The sequence below is a fragment of the Macaca mulatta genome, chromosome 17 (assembly GCF_049350105.2).
Source record: "Macaca mulatta isolate MMU2019108-1 chromosome 17, T2T-MMU8v2.0, whole genome shotgun sequence".
Taxonomy (NCBI): Eukaryota; Metazoa; Chordata; class Mammalia; order Primates; family Cercopithecidae; genus Macaca; species Macaca mulatta.
This window is the reverse complement of record NC_133422.1, coordinates 94,925,412-94,950,547: the sequence shown is the minus strand read 5'-3', so window position 1 is coordinate 94,950,547 and position 25,136 is coordinate 94,925,412. Positions and strand designations below refer to the sequence as shown.

The 25,136-nt window shown below is 36.8% G+C and overlaps 1 protein-coding gene across 2 annotated transcripts in view; it reads right to left on the bottom strand.

Annotated features, from left to right (window-relative positions):
• PCCA (propionyl-CoA carboxylase subunit alpha) overlaps nucleotides 1–25,136 on the bottom strand; it is a 436,739-nt gene that overhangs the window by 266,765 nt on the left and 144,838 nt on the right. For both annotated transcript variants that reach the window (XM_001092670.5, XM_015121385.3), the window contains exons 9-10: nucleotides 11,910–11,988; nucleotides 6,837–6,939 (exon numbers count right to left, since the gene is read on the bottom strand). In XM_001092670.5, the coding sequence (XP_001092670.3) occupies nucleotides 6,837–6,939; nucleotides 11,910–11,988 (182 nt within the window). The remainder of the gene's footprint in view (nucleotides 1–6,836; nucleotides 6,940–11,909; nucleotides 11,989–25,136) is intronic.

The following is a 25,136-nucleotide window of genomic DNA, read 5'->3' as shown; positions in this document are numbered from 1 at the left end:
TATACTTCCAAATACATATATTAGATTTACAGAGGTAAGATCTGTTTTAGAAGTCAAAAGGCCAGGCACTAATTTTAGTTCCAAACAGCTATGCAACTTCTTTGGACAAGTCATTCTGTTTCTTCGTGCATTATAAACAGCAGATAGTATCAGTCTTAATATTTTATATGGCTGCTGAAAAAACCAAATAAATAAATATTATGGTTATAATTGGTAAAATGTAAAATAAATAGTTAATATATGACTGTAAAGTTAATTTTTAGGAACAAACCCTTTCTGAAACTCAAGAATGATTCCAAGCAATGAAGGAAAACATAAAAGCAATAAAATGCCAATAAGTTGGAATTTTCTAAGACTCAAAGGTGGCTGCATGAAGTAAATCTAAACATATTTGAAATCATTAAAATAACTCTCAACCTCTTTTTAAATTCTAGTTGACAAGAAAGTAAAAGTAGACAGTCTCCAAGCAATAAAGCCAAAATAACCATGAATTCTCAGAAATATTTCCAACTATAAAATATCAGATTCATATACAGAATCAAGAGGTTGTTCTTCTCTAAATTCTGTATAGTCTCCCAGTTCATTTTTTTAAAATTCTGTGCACTTACTAGGCATTCAACAAAAATGATTTGGTGATTATTTATTCCATTAAATAAATGAGGAAGCCATGTAATCAGAAAACATTATAAATAAATACTGCTTTTAAGAGCAGTTAATCCTTAAATGCATCATGAGTTTTTAAAAAAATTTATAGGTTTACACATACTGAATGTAGAAAAATCTCTAAGTTATACTGCTTCCTGAAAAAGCTTTATTTATTTATTTATTTATTTATTTTTTATTTTTTTTTTTTTGAGACAGAGTCTCGCTCTGTTGCCCAGGCTGGAGTGCAGTGGCCGGATCTCAGCTCACTGCAAGCTCCGCCTCCCGGGTTCCCGCCATTCTCCTGCCTCAGCCTCCCGAGTAGCTGGGACTACAGGCGCCCGCCACCTCGCCCGGCTAATTTTTTGTATTTTTAGTAGAGACGGGGTTTCGCCGTGTTAGCCAGGATGGTCTCGATCTCCTGACCTTGTGATCCGCCCGTCTCGGCCTCCCAAAGTGCTGGGATTACAGGCTTGAGCCACCGCGCCCGGCCGAGCTTTATTATAATAGACTATGTCACATAATGCAAGCCCGTTGGTATCCCTAGACCCAACCCAGGAAATGCCAGTAGTGCCCTGGTTGAGAAATACTGGTTTACGCCACAAAGAGAGGTGCCATTCACGCTGCCAGTGCAGTTTCATTGTGGAAAGGACATAGTATATAATGGCTTATGTGAAAAATAATAGGTGACACACACATATATATACTTCATAGACTATGTACAGAGGAATAGCCAAGAAACAGTAACAGTGCCTGCATTTAGGAACAGAAACTAGAGGACTTAGAAATAGAGTAAAAGGGATGCTTACTTTTTATTGATTACCCTTTATCATGTGCAGAAATTACCTAATATAAATAAATAAGTGAAAACTAAAGAAAAGTAAACTAAAAACCCTTCCAAGTATAGATCAGATATGAGAACATCTGTGTTGCCTACTTAAGTTACTGGGAGGCATTTTCACCTATGTTTGAAAATATCACCCAGGCTGTATGCCATGGCTAAATAAAATAAACTAAAAAGCTGATCTAGATATGTAATTACTTAACACAAAATAACAAACATTTATTGAGTATTAGTAAAGTGAAAGACAATGGTCTGGTTGCTGGGGACAGCAAATGAGTAAGACCTACTCTCTACGCTCAAGGACCTCACAGCCTATTAGGAAATTCAACTAGTTAAAGATAAAACAGCCTACCTAAGTGGTCTTCCAGTAGTGTGAACAAGTGCTAGATGGGGAATACAGTGAAGGACAAAATTAATTCTGCCCCTAGGATCTTACAAGAAGGACAATCTAAATATCTCCCTTAAATTACAGATTTAAAGAGCCAAGTGTCTACTCAACACCTACACTTAGATATCTAATGGGCATTTCAACCTTGATTTGTTCAACTTTATAACCGGATTTCCTCCCTCGGAAACAAGCACATCTCACAGTCTTTCCTATCTCAGTAAAAGGCCATTCCATTCTTCTTATTTCTCAGGCCAAAACCCTAAAATCACCTAATTTTTTTTTCTTGTACATAACATTCATGTATTAGAAAATGTGGTCTACCTTCACAAAATACCCAGAATTCAATCACATCTTACCACCTCCACTGCCAACCCTATGGCCCAAACCACCATCATTTTCTCAGCCAAATTACGACAGCAAGAACCTCAAAAGGGATCTCTCGGCTTTCATGCTGGCTCTCAATTGCTAAGAACAAATGACTACTGTGTGCCTCCCTTTCTTAACTGTGTCAAATAGGGGTATTTATTGGAGTGTCATATCCTTTTCTCATCATTGTACACTGGATGAATGAATATCAGACTTTAAATTCAGGTATTTGCACCAGAAGAACTGTTCTTGAAGGACCATACATAAGAAGTCTCAGGCCGGGCACAGTGGCTCATGCCTGTAATCTCACCACTTTAGAAGGCTGAGGTGCGTGGATCATTTGAGGTCAGGATTTTGAGACCAGCCTGGTCTCAACATGATGAAATCCCACCTCTACTAAAAATACAAAAATTAGCTGGGCATGATAGCACAAGCCTGTAATTCCAGCTACTCAGGAGACTGAGGCAGGAGAATCACTTGAACCTGGGAGGCAGAAGTTGCAGTGAGCCAAAATTGCGCCACAGCACTCCAGCCTAGGCGACAGAGCGAGACTCCGTAAAAAAAAAAAAAAAAAAAGTCTCATCCAGACCTGGACCAAGTTGGAATGGAAGTTGCATGTATTCTGTTTATGACAGGGCATGATCATTGAGGGCCAAAGAATGGGTTGTGGTAGGTAGTATCCAAAGATGACTCCATGTACAACACAAATCCTGGTAGTCCCACCCTTATATAATTCCATCCAGCAATGATTCTAGACTGGGAAGGAACTTTGCAAATGCAACAAAAGTCATTTTGTGCCGGTTCTGAGCCTAAACCTTCAAAGAGTAGGACAGTGATTTCAAGCAGCTCTGACCAGTGACAAGAATTCTGGATATCCTTGTAGAAATGCTACATGGAGAAGACATGTCCAGATACCCCAAGACTTCACAGAGAGAAAGACATGTCCAGATACCCCAAGACTTCACAGAGAGAAAGACAGAGGCCCCACTGCCCACCAAAGTGTCTCAGCCGAGCTCAGGCTTTACACCATCCTTCCAGGGCACCTAACACGGGACACTCAGTCAAGTCACAGTATAACGACTGCCCCAGAGAACAATGTGTAATGCAAAAGCAGTGGCAGCTGAACCCAAGTAACCCACAGAATCATGAGGAATCGTTAAATGTTGTGGTGTGCTTTGTGGGAAAACATACTATAACAAAAAATTGACCATTTTAACCATTTTTAAGTGTACAGTTCGGTAATCTTAAGTATATTCAAATTCTTGCATAGCCTTAAATGTTGTTTTAAATCACCACATTCTGGGGTGGCTTGTCACTGAGCAAAAGGTCATCAAAATACACAAAATAAACAAGTGGATTTACCAAAGATACCAGATCCGAAATAATATTTATAATAGAAAATAACGTTTATAACAGTATCTAAAATTATAACAGTATCTAAGCTATACTGCTTCCTGAAAAAGCTTTATTATAATAGACTATGCCACATAACGTAAGCCTCAAATATCTAAGAATAAATCTAATGAAAGATACACAAAACCTCTACACTCAAAAATACAAAACAGTGCTGAAAGGAATTAACAAGACCTAAATAATGGAAGAGCTATTCCAGTTCATGGATCCATGAAAATTCAACGTTGTAGGCTGGGCACGGTGGCTCATGCCTGGAATCCCAGCATTTTGGAAGGCCGAGGCAGGCACATCACTTGAGCCCAGGAGTTCGAGACCAGCTGGGCAACAAGACAAAACCCCGTTTCTACAAAAAAATGCAAAAAGTAGCTGGGTATGGTAGCACACGTCTACAGTCCCAGCTACTGGGGAGGCTGAGGGGGAAGGATTGATTGAGCCTGGGAGGCCAAGTCTGTAGTGAGCCATGATTACACCACTGCACCCCAGCCTGGGAGACAGACAGAGAGAGAGAGAGAGAGAGAGAGAGAGAGAGAGAGAGAGAGAGAAAAGAAGGAAGGAATGAAGGGAGGGAGAGAGAAAGAAAGAAAGAAAGAAAGAAAGAAAGAAAGAAAGAAAGAAAGAAAGAAAGAAAGAAAGAGAGAGAGAGAGAGAGAGAGAGAGAGAGAGAGAGAGAGAAAGAAAGAAAGAAAGAAAGAAAGAAAGAAAGAAAGAAAGAAAGAAAGAAAGAAAGAAAGAAAGAGAAAGGGAGGAAGGGAGGCAGGGAGGCAGGAAGGCAGAAAGGAAGGAAGGAAAGAAAAGAAAATTCAACATTGTTAAGACGTCAATTCTCCCCAGAATAATCTCTAGATTCAATACGACCCAAATACAAATTTCCCATCAGATGGGGTGTGTGGGAGTGGAGGTGGAGGTGGAGGTGGGAGTGGGTGGGTGTAGGCATAGGTGTCTGTAGGGGGAACAGGTTGACAAGTGAAGTCTAAAATTTTCATGGAAATTCAAATAACCTAAAAAGAATCAAAACTATCTGCAGAAAAACAATACATCTAGACCACTTACAGAATCAGGTTTCTAGATTTATTATAAAAGCAAAATAGTTAAGACAATGACAAAATCTCACTTAATTTGCAACAAATGGTCACTGCAATAAATGATGCTGGAGAAAGTGGATATCAGAATTTAAAAAATTAATCTGACCCTGCCTCACACCAAACAAACAAAATAATAATAATTAAAGGAGAGTAACAGACTTAAATATCATACCTAAAACAAAAAACTACTAACTAGGGTACACAAAGTAGACTTAAACTTGACTTCACTATAATTCAGAACTTCTGTTCTTTGAGAGATATTATTATCAAAGTGAACAGGCAAGCCGCATGAAGGGAGAAGGATACACTACACATACATCTGACAAACGACTCATAAGCAAATAGATACAGAACTCTGACATTCCAATAATTTTTAAAAATCTAATTTGAAAAAGGAAGGCAAGGATGAAAGTTTGAGAAGTCACTTCACAATATAAGCCATTCAAATGGTCAATAAGCTTATAAACAGATGCTTAACATCATTATTCATCCGGGAAATGCAAATTAAACAGACATATCATCACAAGTCCACTAATATGGCTAAATGTTTTTAAAAATTGAAAATATCACATGCTGGCAGGGGTGGCATTAATGGAAACTCTCATGTATTTCTGGTGGGAGTATATATTAGTACAACCAGAGTACCCACTAAAACTAAAAATAACCTTACTACGTAATCCAGTAATATCTCTCCTCAGTCTATCTGAGAGATGTATATACGTTCATAAAAAGACATAGCAATTTATTTCTAATATAAAGAAACTAAAAACCCAAAGATCCATCAATAGGAAAATGGATAAACTACAGCTGAGTCAAACAATGGGAGAGCACAGAGCAATTCTGAGAAGCGAAGGACAACAGAACCTCAGGGAAGAATCTCAAAGACACGATGATGTGTGAAAAAGAAGACATGATAGAGTACATCACCGGATTTCATTTACGCAATTTAAGAACTAATCTATGACATCAGATAGGAACAGCAGTTACTTTTGGTGGCGACGGGTAGGGATGGACTGGGAAGAGGTGTGATGGGACATTCTCTATCTAGATATGGATGGTTGTTACACAATTAGATGTGTGTGCATAGAAATTGTCTTGAATTGTACACTTAAGATTTATGGATTTCACTGTACATATATATATGATATACAGATATCATATATATACAATATCTCAATTTAGAAAATCTTTTTAAAAAGGCAAAAACAAAGCCTGCTAGCCTTGGAAATAAACTGTGTTCAATGTTGTAAAACATCCAACTGATTATATAAGTTTGGATATTTTTTCTCACTTTAGAAAATTTGAGGATCTAAATGTTGATTTTCTACCCATAAATAATATCTCTGTAAAGTGACCATTAAACTTAAAGAACAAACTGACAGAATCTAGAACTTTTTATATCATGCCCCTGTCAGAAAATACAAGGTCAGCAAAAAACCTTTTATTTATCTGGTTCTCTCTCCACACCAAATTGAGATTTTAAAAAATACTTAAAATTCGTTATTTCTAATTTGACATTTTTTTAAATCAATTTTAGCTATTACATATCAATTCATAGTCATAATGTATAAAATTCGCATGAAGGCATTTTCAACAGGCAAATGAAAATTTCAACAGATTTGTCTTCTTCCTTGTTTTATTTTAGGAAACCCATTTTGTTTTACCACTTTAAGGATTAATATCTTAAACTGAATAGAAGAAATGATTTACGGATCTCTATACAACCAGTTCCTCGCAGAACACCTGTCATAGCAAGCTATATGGACATTTGGTAAACTGAAGTAGTACAGGAGTCCAGGTCAGGCACTTTTCTTTTTTAAAAAATGCCCTATAATGGCCCAGTCTTGGAATGACATAGCCTGGTCAGCTATCTCGGGAATGCTTTTTTTGGAGGTAGATTTTTGTTACCATTCCCAATCTCAAGCAGCATCCTAGCACTTTAACAGAAAGTACAACAGATTCCAAAGGCAGGTAATCGATTTATTTTGTACGTATCAAAACAATTCACAATCATTGTAAATGGAAGAAAAGATCATTCCAATAGGATTAAATGAGATTATTTTAAAGTCACAGTAATAAAAAGCATTCTAAATGTACCAACCTGGACTTCTATATGACGAGGATTATCAATACATTTTTCTATTAGTAGTCTATCATCGCCAAAACTAGAAGCAGCTTCTTGAGAAGACAATCTAAAACCATCCCTGCAAAAAAAAAAAAAAAAGAAGAAGAAGAACTGTCAGACTAACAAAACAAATAGAGCTATCATTATAAAAGAAAACATATCAATTAAATATTTATTTTGGCTTATTTTGAACAAAGCAAAAAAAAACTTTACTCAATGTACAAATAACTAAGTTAATTTTGGTTGACCTGCAACTTTTCCACTCCCTAACTCTGTGACCACGGATGAGTTATTTAACTTCCCAGATCCTAGATTTTCCACTGAAACAGGAATGCCGATACTTTACCAACTGCTAAATATGAATTTTTTTTCTTTTTTTTTTGTTTTTTTCTTTTTGAGACGGAGTCTCGCTCTGTCGCCCAGGCTGGAGTGCAGTGGCTGGATCTCAGCTCACTGCAACCTCTGCCTGCCGGGTTCAAGCCAATATCCCACCTCAGCCTCCCGAGTAGCTGAGACTACAGGTGTGAGCCACCTCACCCGCTTAATTTTTGTATTTTTGGTAGAGACAAGGTTTCAACATGTTGGCCAGGATGGTCTCGAACTCCTGACCTCAGGTGATCCACCCGCCTCAGCCTCCCAAAGTGCTGGGATTACAGGTGTGAGCCACTGTGCCCAGCCTAAATATGGTATTTTAATCAACCATACAGAGCAAGTAAAATTAATTCCATTTCTTCAACCATAATATACCTTAATTCCACTAGTAAAAATATAAAAATACATCTGTTTGATTCAGAAGTCAGACGATGCAAAGAAAAATGTAAAGGGTTTAGTACCTGCATGACTGGAGTGGAACTACAGCAAATACACTCATTGAGACTGAACATCCAATAGGAAGATTCTCAAGAACACTGCTTAATATTTTATATCCACATCTTGAAATGCAACTGCCTCCCACATACACCCACACAGATCATTACAATTTTATCTGCTATAAAATTGATCAAAATTAGTATACAAAAGTATAGTTTTTTAAAATAAAAATATTGACCTAATTATTGCTTTATATATTTTGTTCACAAACTATAATTTAAATCATTACTATTAAAATACGCCTATTATTCAAATAAAATAGACTCATTTGACCAATGCATTAAAAACCCAAACTTGGGCGGGCACAGTGGCTTCCCTGAGGTCAGGAGTTTGAGACCAGCCTGGCCAACATGATGAAACCCCGTTTGTACTAAAAATACATAAATTAGCTGGGTGTGGTGGCCCATGCCTGTAGTCCCAGTTACTCAGGAGACCGAAGCAAGAGAATGGCCTGAACCTGGGACGCAGAGGTTACAGTGGGCAGAGATTATGTTACTGCACTCCAGCCTGGGTGAGAGTGAGACTCCATCTCAAAAAAAAAAAGGAAAAAGAAAAAAAAAAAACAAACTTGCTTGCCTAAAAGTAATTGAGCATATATTGCCGTCTATCCATTGATAAACTCAGCATATAAAATTTAATTCCTTTACATTTAATAGTTTCTTAATCTGAAGATTAAATACCTATATTTAATGTACAACATTAAAATCAATTCTTCTAATCCCCTAAGTGGCAAATGGTACATCTAGTATTATTAGAAATAACTCTCCAATTTGCTTATTTTTGTGCTTTAATTCCTTTTATATTTAATAAAGTTTCTTAATCTGAAGATTAAATGTCTGCATTTAACGTACAATACTGAAACCAAATTCTTCCCGTCCTTTAAGTTGCAAATGGTCCATCTAGTAATATAAGAAACAACTATCTGATTTGCTCGTTTTGCGTTTTCTTTAACAATGTCAGCTCTATTGCTCTATTTGTTTTGTTAGTCTGACTGTTCTTCCTTTTTTTTTTTTTTAAAGGACGGTTTTTCATCTCAAGAGCTGCTTCTAGTTTTGGCGATGAGAGACTACAAACAGAAAAATTTAATGATAATCTTCGCCATATGGTAATCCAGGTTGGTACATTTAAGATGAGTTTTAATTATCACAACTTTAAAATAATATCATTTAATCCTACACTCCACCTAGTAATATTGGAACTATTTGCAGCCAGGCACCGTGGCCCACACCTGTAATTCAAGCACTTTGGGAGGCTGAGGCGGGTGGATTACCTGAGCTCAGGAGTTCGAGACCAGCCTGGGCAACATGGTGAAACCCTGTCTCTACTAAAAAACAAAAAATTAGCCAGGCGTGGCAGCATGCGCCTGTAGTCCCAGCTACTTGGGAGGCTGAGGCAGGAGAATCGCTTGAACCCAAAAGGCAGAGGTTGCAGTGAGCTGAGATCGCACCACTGCACTCCAGCCTGGGCAACAGAGCGAGACTCCATTTCAAAAAAAAAAAAAGGCACACACGCACACACAACTAATTTGCTTGTTTTTGTACAACACTGCAAGTAAAAGTGATTAGAAGAAAAATTTTAAAACATTGCAAAAAACTCTTATTTCTCAGAGGTCTCAGAGGAAAGGTATCAGTCCTCCATTACATCATTGATTTAGGGGAATAAAGTTTAGATCTCAGGAGGCTGCAAACTTCAAAGAAACTGGAAGCAAAATTAATTAGTTTTCAATACAATACAATCAACTTTTTATTAGATTGGATATAACAACAGAAAGAAAAAATATAGCACTTTACAGTTTGCCTCCACCATAATGATTGAGAGCTTTCATTCTGCATTTAAACCCACACCACCACAAGTAAAAAGTCAAAGTCACCAAAATAAAATAAACAGCAAGTTTGAAAGCATTGCCAACAACATATTTTAGAACTCATGGGAAACTCTATTATGAATATCATTTGTGACATTCAATTATACATTCATTCAATAAGTATTTACTGAACTTTGTACCTGGATATATTTCAGATGCTAGGAATACAAAAATAAAAGAGAAATTGCACTCACAATGCCAAAAGTCTTAGTGGGGATATTCAAAAATATAGACACAATTTCTCAATCATGCGATACACTTCATTTAAACTTGAACAGGGAAAACAAAGTCAGAGACTACTATGAAAATATCTAAGTGAACCTTCAACAATCTTCATAATTCTCACCCAAATTTACTATATAATAATTACAGGTTGGGCGCAGTGGTGCATGCCTGTAATCCCAGCACCTTGGGAGGCCAAGGCGGGCAGATCACGAGGTCAAGAGATCGAGACCATTCTGACCAACACGGTGAAACCCCGTCTCTACTAAAAATATAAAAATTAGCTGGGTGTGGTGGCGTGCACCTGTAGTCCCAGCTACTCAGGAGACTGAGGCAGGAGAATCGCTTGAACCCAGGGGGCGGAGATGGCAGTGAGCCAAAATCGTGCCACTTCACTCCAGCCTGGGTGCCAGAGCGAGACTCTGTCTCAAAAAAAAAAAAAAAATTACAGTTTTTAAAAAATCTTTCAGATGTCCTACAGATTCTAAGACAAGTCATAGATGCTACTTCCCCCCCCCCCAAAAAATAGGAAAGATGTTACAAGAAAAAGACAGCCCTTAGGATAAAGGAATAAAGCAATTAAGCACTAAATTTTCCTTTGTACCTGAAAAATAAAATCTTTGTGGATTATGTAAAAACCAATTACTTTCTCCAGAGGGAGAGAGGAAAAGAAGGGGTGGATAAGTTGTGGCATGGTGTTCACGGTTAGTGGCTCCAAAAGACAAGCACAGGCATGTTTGCAGTACTGTTCTTTCCCTTTTCAGGTAGTTTTGACTTTCCAAAATAAATAAGGGATATAGAGCAACTTTTTAAAATGAGGAGCTTGTACTATTAAATCTAATAGTCACGCCTGTGTGGATCTCAAGTTTTCTGAGATAGTTTATTTATCAAGTTGAAGAGAGTAATATTTTAAGTAGAAAATTATTCATGTATTTTTATTAATTTTATAAACATGTTTTGAATCAATGTGCTATTTACTTGCCAAGAAAGAACTAAATTATTTACACAATGATGCCTAATATATGAATGGATATGGTGATTTCTCAAAATATTAAGCTCTTAAATTAAAATTTATAAATCAACAGCAGCACAGCAAACCTCACTTCCAGGAAACTATAAAGAGTAATCTGCACCATAAAAGAGTATATTACTAACAGTAGCCCTGGGGAAATGACTAATAAGAAACCTGAGATCCTAAGATGAATAATGAAAAATAAGCGCTAAGCATTCAGTGAAATTGCTATGTAAGTACTGTGCAAAATAGAAAAACAATGAGAAAAAAATCTGAAGTCCACAAAATACACATTTCTTGCAAAACCATTGTGTTCGACTTCTTTGTGATACCATTCTTTCCCACAAAATGGGCTGTGGCAGATTGTCTTTTCCAAAGATGGCCACAACAGTATCTCCCATTCCACATGCTCTTCTAAGAATCTCGCCCACTCTCTCATGAAGACGTGGAGACTCAGTCCCCTCCCCTTGAATTTGAGTAGAAGCTGTGTTCACTGGAGGGAAACCTGTGTAACTTCTGAGACTGGGTCATAAAAAGTATTCTAAATTACAGTAAGAGTGCATTCCATATAAAGGACACAGTAATTTCAAACTCAAGGAAAAAGAATATATTTCACACTCTAAAATTATCAAGGTAATTCACTACTTTTATGCACTAGCAAAGGAAAGCAAGTACATACTGAGGTAATACATTAAGTCTCAATGAAATTATAACTGCTTTTAAATATAGTTGGTTTAAATCTTTAGATGACATTTAGAATTATATAGCCAAATCTTAGTAATTTCTGCCCAGAAAATAGAATCATGACTGCAATTTTTAAAAATATACTGTAAAAACAAAAAGAAAATCCTTTGTTAATGTTTAAAATAGTAAAACCCTTTCTATAATAAGATAATCATCATCAAAATATAAATAAGGAAGGTTTCCACATAATTTCAATCTTTTTCCCATTCAAAAGTGTAAAAATTAGATGGTTACTATAATTACTCCATTATGCTTTTGGTATCTGTTTACCTGTCAGTCTAATAAAACTCTAGTAACTGCAGTTTTCATCAAAAGTGTATTTTGGACAGCCTCTCACCTGGTCTCTTCATCATCCCAAGCGATGCGCATGCCTTTCCCACCACCACCTGCTGAGGCCTTGATCATGACAGGGTAGCCTAACAGCAGGGAAGAATTAGACAGAAGTTCAGACTTTGATCATAGGGATGTATGAACATGACAACTGACCACATGTTCAATAACGCAGAAGACAATAATTAATTTATTTAAAAGTTCCTTTCTTTAGAGTCAGGAAAATAATACCAATGTAATAATGTATTTAAAAAATGAGAGTGTGACCACTATAAAAGAAAAAAGGGTACTTGTACCAATAAACATAACATTTTCCCCAGTAATAAAAGCTAAGAAAACATACATAAATTAACAGTGGAGTCCAAAAACAGAAGTACAGTATTAAGTAACCAAAGAGATAAGAAGCAACTTATACAGCACCAACAAACGTGTCCAAAACTGAGGTTTGCATGCATAACAAACTAAATTCCCTTTTTTCAAAAATGGCGATTTTCAAGTACTTCAGGTATTTTCATCTGAAGAGTCATAGAGAACCCCTACCGCTTTTATCAGCAAGAACTGACATGATGGTACTGGGGAAAATCCAAACATGGCTATGATACTATGGGCTGGAACAGAAGCTCCAGGGCTCACTGGTATCAATGGAGAAGCTATTCCACTGTTCCATACATTCAACAGGGTGTTATGAAAATACAAAGGTCAAAACAAAGGATACTTCCAGCTAAAGTTTTAAACTCATAAAATTGTCATCAGTTACATGATTAAGTATTTAGTTATTATACAGTAAAATTTTTGACAGCAGGAGTCATTTATAACGATTTATCAAGAAAAGTGTGTAAACGTCCCCTTTAGATGTTTTCTAAAAACAAGGTAGAGATACTCCTATGTTTGGGACCATTTGTTTATGATCTTTTCTAAAGAAAAAAGAGCTCAGTGAGCCTTATCGATCCTTCCTGGCCTGTGATGCTCTAACGGCACTCAACTCAAGCTATAGGATCCTTAGAGGCAAAGGGAAGCAAAAGCCAAACGTCACAGACCTTTTGAACCCCAAACCACAAAACATCACTCTTAACTTCAACTTCGTTAAAATGGCACCTGCTTCCTAAGTGTTTTACAATTAATTTAATTTAAAATTTTTATATGTTCATGATGTTTATATGGGCTGGTATTTTGGAAACAATGTTCAGTGCACTGAGAAGAAAGATAATATGCTCTTACATTGGGAGCCTTCAAATCCAGGAAGACAGAGGCAAAGGACCCAAATAATTCTATCACTGGCTATTCAAAACAGAAAGGATCATAGAGAGTAGACAGAAAAATAATTAAGAAAAGTGTATTATCAGAAGGGCCATCTAGGCTGGGCACAGTGGCTCATGTCTGTAATCCCAGCACTTTGAGAGGCTGAGGCGGGCGAATCACGAGGTCAGGAGATTAAGACCATCCTGGCTAACATGGTGAAACCCCATCCCTACTAAAAATACAAAACTTAGCTGGGTGTGGTGGTGTGCATCTGTAGTCCCAGTTACTCAGGAGGCTGAGGCAGGAGAATCGCTCGAACCTGGGAGGCAGAGATTGCAGTGAGCCAAGATTGCGCCATTGCACTCCAGCCTGGCGACAGAGCGAGACTCCATTTCCAAAAAGAGAAAACAAAGAAAGGGCTATATAAATGATGCTAAGAAGAATGAGCAGGACTTGAACATTTCAGGCAGGAATAGTGGGGAAAACAGAGGTGGAGATTATAGGACAAGTTTAAGGAATGAATAAAACAATTCAGTTGAAGTACAGAGTTATCTGCAGGATGGTAGGGGAAAGAAAACACAATAGAAAACATAGATGGGTACAAAGTATGCAAGATTGTGCACGCTTTGATTCTTGATTCTGCACGAGTTTTAATCCTGCATGAGAGAGGCAAGAATGGTATTTGTCTCATTCACAATAATAAGCATAAAATAATCAGAATGAAATCAGTAGAGAAGAATTAGCCTGTTTTAGGGGAGTGAAAAGGCCCAATCTAAAAATTTGAAACTGGTATACCTGCAAAATCCTGTTTACAACAACATAATAGATCCTTACCCCCATCCTCTCAAAACAATATTTTATCAATGTATCATCACAAACCATTTATCCATGTAACAGGAAACCACTAGAGCTGAGAGATAGCCCACATCTCCACTACATTCAGTTCCCTCTGAGGATTAGGAAATTTGCAGTTTTTCTGGTTCCAGTTACTAATCTTATTTTAGTCATTTACTGTGGACCCTGGACTACACAGTGATTTCTGAATTTTGATTTGTGAATTTGTGAAGGCCTCCCCAGCCATGTGGAACTGTGAGTCCATTAAACCTCTTTTTCTTTATACACTACCCAGTCTCTGGTATGTATTAGCAGTGTGAGAACAGACTAATATACCTCCTTAAAAGGAGGTGAATGTCCTAGTAGAAGAGATTGCTTTAAAAAAAAACAAAAATCAAGCCCTAGTGCTCTTCCCAAGTTTTTCCTCACCTTCCAGGTCCTCTCATTGGATGCTTACTGCTACTACCTTATCTCACCCCAGACACAGAAGTGACTCCCCTACTGACACTGCACCTCCAACACAGAGATAGTCTCCACTCCTTATTCCCTTCTGCACAATAAAAGAGGCACTAACACTTCCGAAAAGAAATTTACTAAGTACTATATGAGAAAATACATGAAGAAAATACAGAAACTTAGGTTAGCAAAGTACTACAAAGTTTCCATTCCTACTTTTCTGGACTCAGTTTTCAAGGGCACGTTTAAGTGCAGGAGAAGATATCTTCTCTGGGTCCCTCACCTCCCAGCTACCAGTGTATCTTACTTTCTACCACAAAGCAAGCAGTCTTCTTTCTAACTCTACTATCAAATTTGTATTCATCAGCTTAAAAAATGTTTACTGAGTATACACTATCAGGCTTATCTGGCTCTCTGCAGGCTACGAAGACCAGCAATTCAGAAAACTCCCTGCTATCTAGCAGACAATGATATACAAACATATACGCATCTAAATATATGTGTGACTCAGGTGGAGTGACTCACACCTCTAATTCCGGCTACTTGGGAGGCTGAGCTGGAGGGACCACTTGGGTCCAGGAAGTCAAGGCTGCAGTATTTATGTATGTATGTACATATATTAATATAAATAATAAGTGAATGTATGTCTTATATACAATGTAAGATAGTGATGACTGCTACAATAAAACAACACGGAGGGAATAAATGTAACTGAGTGATAGGGTTACTGCTCTTTGAAAATGCTTCTCTGAGAAAACTGGTATTTAAACTGAGAACCTAATGACGAGATAGAGAGAGCACTCTGAAAATCAATGAGGGGGGATGAGTCTAGACAGAAGGAACAAGTTGGAAGGTGTGATACAGGAAAGGGAAGTACCTAATACAGCATTTTAAAAGATCACTTTGGCTGCTGTGCAATGAATGAATTGTGAAACAGCAAAGGTAGAAACAAGGAGCTGATAAGGAAGCCTTTGCAGCAGTCCAGCTAGCAACAGAGAAAGAGAGAAAGACAAAGACTAGAGTTAGCGACAGTTTGGATGTGAAAGATAAGGGGATGAATGAAGGAAGATTCTAGGCGCTTAGGAGATCTTCCGTTTAGTTATGGATTCCAGGTTAAAAAGAATTATCTTTTTTGACCAACTGATAATGTCATGTTTACCTACTCAAGACATGATAAATAACCTTACTTTTCAAGCAAAATCCATGCCACACATGATAGCACAACCTGGTAACTTAAAAGCTGATAAAGTGACGCCCTATCGATGCAACAGGGGCAAGCCGTATAATAAAGAATCTTACGTGGTTTTCTCGCCCTAACTTCTTGAATTAAAATTTCATAGAATATACTTATGGGAAAGGAAAAATAAAAAGAAGGGAAAAGAAAAGTATTTCTTAGGAAATGTCTTATTCCTAATATAGCGGTACGAATCAGAAATCTCTCATGGATCAAAGAGAAGATGTGATGGGGAGTGGGGGTCTTCTTTAAAACCAATCGCAAAACACCTATAATTAACAGCAAGGCCTTTGTCTCCTCAAAGAAAGGTCCAAGGTAAAAAGAAAACAGAAGATATTTCAGGAAGTAGAACAGTCCTCTAGATGGACAGAATAGGTCCTGATATGGGTTATAGGACCTCAGAAGAGAAAAGACCCCCCCACTTCAAGAAGGAACTCGGACAGAAAGGAAAGAAATCGCCAGATGAAAGTTGCACATGAGAATTGCATAGAAATCAAATAGTACGTGTTGCTTTGTTTCATTTCTTTATGCTCCTCTAATGTAAACTAGTTCACTTGCCTTTTGGATCCCCTCAGCCTCCCTAGAAGGGAAGGTGTGGGTTTGTGTTTGTTGTTTTGTGTTGATGGTGGGGGGTGCTCTTCATGACCATGGTATTTTTTAAGAATCCAGGGTGGCTGTTGGATAGAATATTCCACAATTTGAATATACCTGATTATTCACTCATTAAATTCCAGATTTTTAAGAAATCTTAAATACAAAATAGTTGATATTGTATCCTCGAGTTCTTCCATCACATCAAAAGTAAAATAAAAAGTCAATTTATCCCAAACTGATAAAGTTTGATTACTTAAGATGGCATCCCTTAAATTTCCTCACAGAAAGTACGCCATTTTTTTCTTAGCAAATAATCTGACATTGATACATTGAAACTGTGATGATCCTATATCCAAACAATTTTCACCCATTATTAAAAATGAACATTAATGACTCCTGCTTTAATCAATATCTACATTGTTCACTGCACGATGATTAAAAAAACATAAAGACAAAGATCTTTGCCTGTCTTCTTTGTTGTTTCTGCAGTGGCTGAAACTGCCTAAAGAATAACATGCAAAGTAACAGTTACTAAGTAAATGTATTAGTTAATAATCTGAGCAGCTGTAAGTCATTATTTTTACTGCTGTAATCTATTTCACCTATGAACATACTGCAGCATTATGCATTCCACTGTGAATGGACATTCAGACTCTATCCTGTTCTATTTATATAACAATGGTCCTTTGAATATTTTTGTACTTGTTGTCTGGAACTTTGCATATGAGTTTCCTGTATCTATGCAAAAGAGTACAACTGCTGGATAGTACAAAACTCTTATAAATTATTTATTTTAAAAGATCAAATCTATTCACTTTTCTTTATCTCAGTTATCATAATACTTAATCGTAATACTTACACAAACCAGCAGTCCAGGACTCTTGCACTGGCCTACTAGCAGAACTCCCTACATTTGCCCCCATCCAAGTCACATAGCGGTCAGTGAAATTTTCTTAAGGTATATATACTATCATATCTCTCTCCTGCCTACATCTCTCATGGGTTTACATTATACTACAAAAAAATCATAGATGTATAATGAAATAGAAATTATGAACCAAAGGATAGGAAGTGTGGCGGGTAGACAGACAGCATAATATAAACTTGTCTAATCAGAACACCAGAAAGGGCTATGCTAGACTTGCCCTAAGAAAACTTTTTTAAAGCCTAAAAGGCCTTAACCTAAACAAAATTAATGTTCCTACTAAACATCAGTATCTTTTAAATAAAGGTAACAAAATCCAAACACACAATATAACATTTACAATGTCTAGAATCCAACCAACAATTAAGAGATAGGTGAAGACACAAAATGTGATACATATCAGAAGGAAAATAGCTGACAGAAATAAACCCAGAAATGCAGACTCTTAAAACAGTTGTTACAAATATCATTATAAGTTACAGCTATTACGAATGGGTAAAGTGATTTAGAGAAAAAAATAAACATGATGAGGAGATAAACAAGAAAAAAATAAAAATTGTGAAGTTGTGAAGTTTTTAGATATTAAAATGACTAAAAAGTCCAATATTATATAAAAAGAATTATATACCATGACCAAACGGGATTTAGTCCTAGTACGCAAAGCTGATTCAACATCTAAAAATCAGTTAATGTAATCCATCACATTAACAGGCTAAAGAAGAAAAATCATATGATCATATAAATAGATGTAGAAAACGCATTTAACAAAAATCAACAATCACTGAGTTCAGCAAACTAGGAATAAAGAGAAATTTCTTGTACTTGATAAAGAATATACACAAAAAGCCTACAGCTAACATCACACTTAATGACAAGAAACTGGATGCTTTCTCCCAAAAATCAGGAACAATACAAGAACGTCCCCTCTGACAACTCTTATTCAACATCTGACTGCAGATTCTAGCTTATGAAGTATGTCAACAAAAGGAAATAAAGAGTAAACAGACTGGGAAGGAATAAATAGAACTGTCTTCACCAGTGAATAATATGACTGTCTATGACAGAATTCCAAAAAAATCAGCAGCAACAACAAAATTCCTGGAACTAATAAGCAATTATAGCAAGGTTACAGAATACAAATTAATATACAAAAGATGATCACATTCCCATATACCAGCAGTGAACAACTGGAATTTGAAATTAAAACAATGCCATTTATATTAGCGCTAAAGAAATAAAATAGGCATGAATCTTAAAATATGTACAGTGTATCTTTGAGGAAAACTACAAAACTCTGATGAAATAAATGGATGAAAATCTAAATGTACAGATAATCAATGTACATGGATAGGAAGACTGAGTATTGTTAAGATATCAATCCTCCTCAATATGATCTATAGGCTGAACACAATTAAAATCAAAGTCCTAGCAAGTTATTTTGTAGATATCAACAAACTGATTCTAAAGTTTATATGGAAAGGAAAAGACCCAGAATAGACATCACAATATTGAAGAAAAAGAACAAATTCAAAACTTCAAGACTTACTTCAAGACTTACTAACTTCAAGACTTACTATAAAGCTACAGACATCAAGACAGTATGGTATTGCCTAAAACAGACAAATTACTCAAGAGCCCAGAAATAGACCCACACAAATACAGTCAACTGAACTATGACAAAGAAGCAATGGTAATTAAACGGAGATAGTCTTTCCAAACAAAGGGTACTGGAATAACTGGATATTCATTATGCAAGAAAATTAATCTTGCCACAATCCTATACCTTTCGCAAAAATTAACTCAAAATGGATCTCAGACCTAAATATACATTGCAGAACTACAAAATTTCTAGAGAAAAATAGAAGAAAATCTAGGTGACTTTGGTTTAGCAACAAATTTTTACATATAACACCAAAAGCACAAACCATTAAAAACTGACACATTTAGCTTCATTAAAATAAAAACTTCTGCAGTCCAAATAACATTCTTGAAAGAATACAGACATGGTCAGGTGCAGTGGCTGATGCCTGTAATCCCAGCACTTTGGGAGGCTGAGGTAGGCAGATCACCTGAGGTTAGTTCAAGACCAGTCTGGCCACCATGGCAAAACCCTGTCTCTACTAAAAGTACAAAAAAAAAAAAAAAAAATCAGACGTGTGTGATGGCAGGTGCCTATAATCCCAGCTACTCAGGAGGCTGAGGCAGGAGGATCACTTGAACCTGGGAGGCGGAGGTTGCAGTGAGTAGAGTTCACGCCACTGCACTCCAGCCTGTGTAACAAGAGTGAGACTCCATCTCAAAAAAAATAAAAATAAAAACATAAGTTCTAAACTGGGAGAAAATATTTACAAAACCCATACCTAAGAAAGAACTTGTATCCAAAAGATACAGAGCTCTTAAAACTCAACAACAAGAAAACAAATCACCCAACTGAAAAACGAACAAAAGATTTGAACAGGCATCTCAATAAAAAAGAAACACAGATGGCAAATAATAGTATGAAAAGATGCTCAATATTATATGTCATGAGGGAATTGTAAACTGAAACTATGATATACTACTATGCACCTATTAGAATGACTAAAATCCAAAACACTGACAACACTAAATGTTGCCAAAGATGAAGGACACCTGAAGGAATGTCTCCAAGTTGAAATTTCTATAGCAAACACTGAAACAACAGAAATAGAGTATAAAATTTCCAACATAGTAGAGCGGGGAATGGGAAGGGAAAATAAAATAAGAACAAGAGACTTTTTTTTTAAGTCATCATCAAAAAGAAGCCAAGAAAGAAAACAGAATCCAAACAATGGAACAAACCAACCCCCCAAAAAGTAGAATACATAAATAAATCAAAATATAATTTTAAATACAATAAATATGAATGAACTAAACTCTCCAGCTAAAAGACAAGCTCCAGCAGGCTGAATAGAAAAACAATAAAATAAAAGTCCAGTCCAAATTTCGATGTGCACTTATAAAAGACACACCTAAAACAACAGTTCACTGGCAGATAAAAAAGATAAAGAATGATACAAGGATAAAACAAAAATAAGCTTGTTTAGGAATATTAATATCCTAATTAGACTTGAAAACAAAAAAATTAGTCATTATGTTTTGATAGCTACGGAAACACGATACACTGTAATATACCTATTATCTAAACAAGGACAAAACCTAACAAGCAATGAAAAATTGGAAAATCCACTTTTTCAAATATAGGTCCATCAAATATCCAAAAACGTCATAAGAAGGCTCGATGTGGTGACTCATGCCTGTAATCCCAGTACTCTGGGAGGCTGAGGCGAGCGGATTACTTAAGGTCAGGAGTTTAAGACCTGGCCCAACATGGTGAAACCTCATCTCTACTAAAAATACAAAAAAATTAGCCAGGTGTGGTGGCAGGCACCTGTAGTCATAGCTACTCAGGAGGCTGAGGCAGAAGAATTGCTTGAACCCAGGAGGCAGAGGTTGCAGTGAGCCGAGATCATGCCAATGCACTCCAGCCTAGGTGACAGAGCAAGACTTTGTCTCAAAAAAAAAGAAAAAAAAAAGGCCGGGTGCGGTGGCTCATGCTTATAACCCCGGCACTTTAGGAGGCAGAGGCAGGTGGATGACGGGGTCAGGAGATCAAGACCATCCTGGCTAACATAATGAAACCCCATCTCTACTGAAAATGCAAAAAATTAGCTGGGCATGGTGGCAGGCACCTGTAGTCCCAGCTACTTGGGAGGCTGGGGCAACAGAATGGTGTGAACTCAGGAGGCGGAGCTTGCAGTGAGCCCAGATCGTGCCACTGCACTCCAGCCTAGGCGACAGAGCAAAACTCTGTCTCAAAAAAAAAAAAAAAAAAAAAAAAAACCACTCAGGCCGGGCAGAGTGGCTTATGCCTGTAATCTCAGCACTTTGCGAGGCCGAGGTGGGCAGATCACCTGAGGTCAGCAGTTCAAGACCAGCCTGGCCAACATGGTGAAACCCCATCTCTACTAAACTACAAAAATTGGCCGGGCGTGGTAGTGGGTGCCTATAATCCCAGCTACTCAGGAGGCTGAGACAGGAGAATCACTTGAACCCAGGAGGTAGAGGTTGCAGTGAGCCAAGATTGCACCATTGCACTCTAGCCTGGGCGACAGAGTGAGACTCCATTGTCTTTAAACAAAAGAAAAAGAAAAAACCTCACTAGAAGTTTTGAATATCCTAATAGGTAGGTTTGACCTCTTGAGTTATCGATAAGACACTGCATATAAGAATTTGAGAATATAAATTCTTTCAGGAACATACAGAATGTGTATTCAGAGTGACTTATTCCTTGGCCATAAAGCAATTTTCATCAATTCTGAAAGATTTTTAAATGAAAAAGATGATAATCTCTGACCACAAAGCAATTAAGTTAGAAATCAATAATACAAAAAACTAATTTATTTTCCGTTATTTAGAAATACATCACTAGGCTTGGCATGGTGGCTCACACTTGTAAATCTAGTACTTTGGGAGGCCAAAGCAGGAGGATCAGTAGAGCCCAGGAATTCGAGACCAGCCTGGGCAACATGGCAAAACCCTGTCTCTACAAAAAATACAAAAACAGCAACAACAACAAAAATTAGCCAGGAGTGGTGGCTTGTGCCTGTAGTCCCAGCGACTCCAGTGGCTGAGAGGGGAGGATCGCTTGAGCCTAGGAGGTCGAGGCTACAGTAAGCCATGATCACACTACCGCACTCCAGCCTGAATGACAGAGCAAGACTCTATCTCAAAAAATTAGAGAATTAAAATACATCACCAAATAACATATGAGTCAAAATCGTAGCAGAAATCTGAAAATACTTAGAAATGAACAATCATGAAAAATATATGTCAAAGTTATTAAGTACAGTTCTCTGCCCAGATCCCTAGTTTAGGACATTGCCCCAACTGTTGGAAGTATTGTCAACCAACAGCTGATCTGTCCTCAGCTTTCTGCCTAAGGTCATGCCCCTTCCTAGGGGCAGCCTACACCCACTAGTTAGTTGATACAGGTGTATAATGGCTGAATCCTCTTGCCCAAACTTGGAACAACTATGAAAGACCAATAAATATTCACAGCTCTCTAAATTATTAGCTGATGCCTTTGTTGAGAGAGAATCAATTCAACTTTTCCCTTGGCTCAGTTTCCTTCATTCCCCCTCAGGTACTGGTCCCAAAAGTATTTCCCCCAATAACCTTCCAAAGTCTACCTCCAAGGGATTGCAAGCTATGATAAGAGGGGTACATTTGGAAAGCCTATTACAGTGATGTAGGCAAGGGATGACACTACCTTAAACAAAGAATAGCACCAGAAATGCAGAGAAGTAGATAAATTCAAGAAATATTTAGGAGATGATGGTGATAATCTGCAAATTTCAAAATCACACAATGAGATATAATAGTAAACACCTCGTCATGAAGAATATCTTATTGATGATTATCGAAATTGAGGCTTTTCTATATGATCTATGACATTGCAGATAGTGGAAACTCCATCAGCCTTAGCCACTGAATAAGGACAGCACAGAACCAAACACCTCCTTCGCACCCTACAACCTGAGAAATGAACATAAAGAATGAAGAAAAACTAAATCTGTGTTGTTTAGAGTCACAGGGGAGGGGCAATGAAAATGTGGTATAGTCGAGCTCTGGTGAACTAACGACAACTCCGCAAACTCTAATTAAATTAGCATATTACTACAGTTTTCCAACGAATCCAGTTCAGAATCTACTGGGAAATTTAGCTGCCATGCACCACGTGTTGACTACACTGAAAAATTCCTGCTGTAGATACAAACAAGGAAATACACCCTACTATCAATTCATTACTCACTTCTCATTTGATCATAATTTTCCACTGATTTTATTGTTATCTTTAAGTCACAAAATAGTTACATTTAGTTTCATCATTATCAATTTAGTTTTGGAGTATCATTCGAGTTGGCACACCTCAGACTGAGGTAATGCACATTTGTGTCAATACTATTTGGGGTCTGTAATTATCCAGTAACTAGTAAACATATATATGTTGGAGTCTATGATTTATCCAAATCTCTACTACTACTGCACACACACGCACACACAGCCTTTCCTCAGTTTGTCATACACATATATACAAATAACTACATAAACATATTTAAATAAGACTGAATCAATATTCAGTACCTATAAAGATATAATCAAGATGTATTATACACTAAACAAACCAGTACATGACACTATTTTATGACACCATTTCTTTGGCAGATAAAAGCAAAACTGATTTTGCCTGCCTATTATTTCTCTCTACTTAGGCAAATAAAAATACTAGATCCCTAACTCTGCTCCAGGGATCGGAAATCAGTGCATTTCAGTGCACAGATTACAGCAAAACGCTTCACACACAGGAAGTTTCCAAACAAAAAAAGGAATTTTTTTTCACATTACAATGTGTTTCCACATTACTGCCTGAATGTTATGCACAGCCTTTTCCAAGAGAGTAACAGAAAAAGGAAAAAAATGGTATACAAAAATGACTAACAATAAAACAAGAGAAAGAAGATGAAGGACTGAGAGAAATAAAAAGAGGCAGAAACAGCAAATTTAACAGTAAAAGACAGAAAAAGAACCTGTAAAATTATGCTTAAACCCAAATGTGCATGTTGGAATAATAAAAGAAAATATAAGCACCCACTGGAAAGGAAAGAAGAAAAAAAGCCACAGAACACATGTTCCTCTCTCCCAGGGAATATCATTCTAATCTCAAGTGACCACATCACTTCAATAATAGGAAAACAGTAAAATAAACATCTCATTATTTAATGGATTTCACAAAGATTACTTTAATGCCATTTTCTTTAACATAACTTTTCCTTAGGCGTTTGTTATTCAATCTCCTTAAATATTAAATGTCTTCTCCTGAAGACCAAATTGGCAAATAAATTAACAAGATGTAAGATTGTGAAGAAGGTATAAATTGTAATGTTTTTGCAAAGCTTTCTTCCATATAACCTTAACTCCAGAGTCATACATAACATGTGAAAATTTTTCTAAGCTGCATGAAATAGACAAAAGAAAAAGATTTCCGACTTAGCCACATATTTTATCCCTCTTAAGTATTAACAATTGGTTGTATATAAGCAACACAAGCAACTTTTTTAAAAAATGTTACATTATGCCAAATGGAAGATGAGAAGAATAGGCAAAGGCAAACAGCCAGGGTGGAAAACAAAGGACTACCATAGCCCCCACACACTAAGCAGAGACAGAGCAGAGGCCGTCAGAAGACTAATAGTAAAATAAGTCAAACGGGAGAGCCAAACTTTCAAAGAACATAAGATGTCATGGGAACAGGTTAGTGTAAAGGCAATAAAGTTCAGTAAAAGACTTTCATATATTTGAATCTTAGATTCCTACAAATCTCTGTTAGTCCAACCTAATGAACACAAGGACGGCCTACAAGAATTGATGACTAGTGGTCATTAACAAGTATATACACAATTTATTTGAATAATCCTAGATCATGTTGTTTCAATTATCTATTTGCTGAAAGTTTATAATGTTTTGCTTAATATTCCTTCTTTTCCCCAGGTATCTCTATTATAAAACTGAAGATTAAGGGGGAAAAGGGAGAAAATTATAGCCAAATTCTGGTATATAAATATTACAAAAAAACTTTAAAATATGTGATTGCTTAATTCATTTATATACACATGTATACATATTTCATTTTGATTCATTCACCAAATAACCACTTGCTGAATATATACTCTGTAACAAGCATTAAGTAATAGAAATACAAAGAAAACTAACTCATGGTGAATTTTACTACAAAATAGTAACCAGCCAGATGCGATGGCTCACACCTGTAATTCCAGCACTTTGGGAGACCAAGGCAGGGGGATTACTTGAGATCAGGAGTTTCAGACTAGTCTGGCCAACATGGGGAAACCTCATATCTATTAAAAACACAA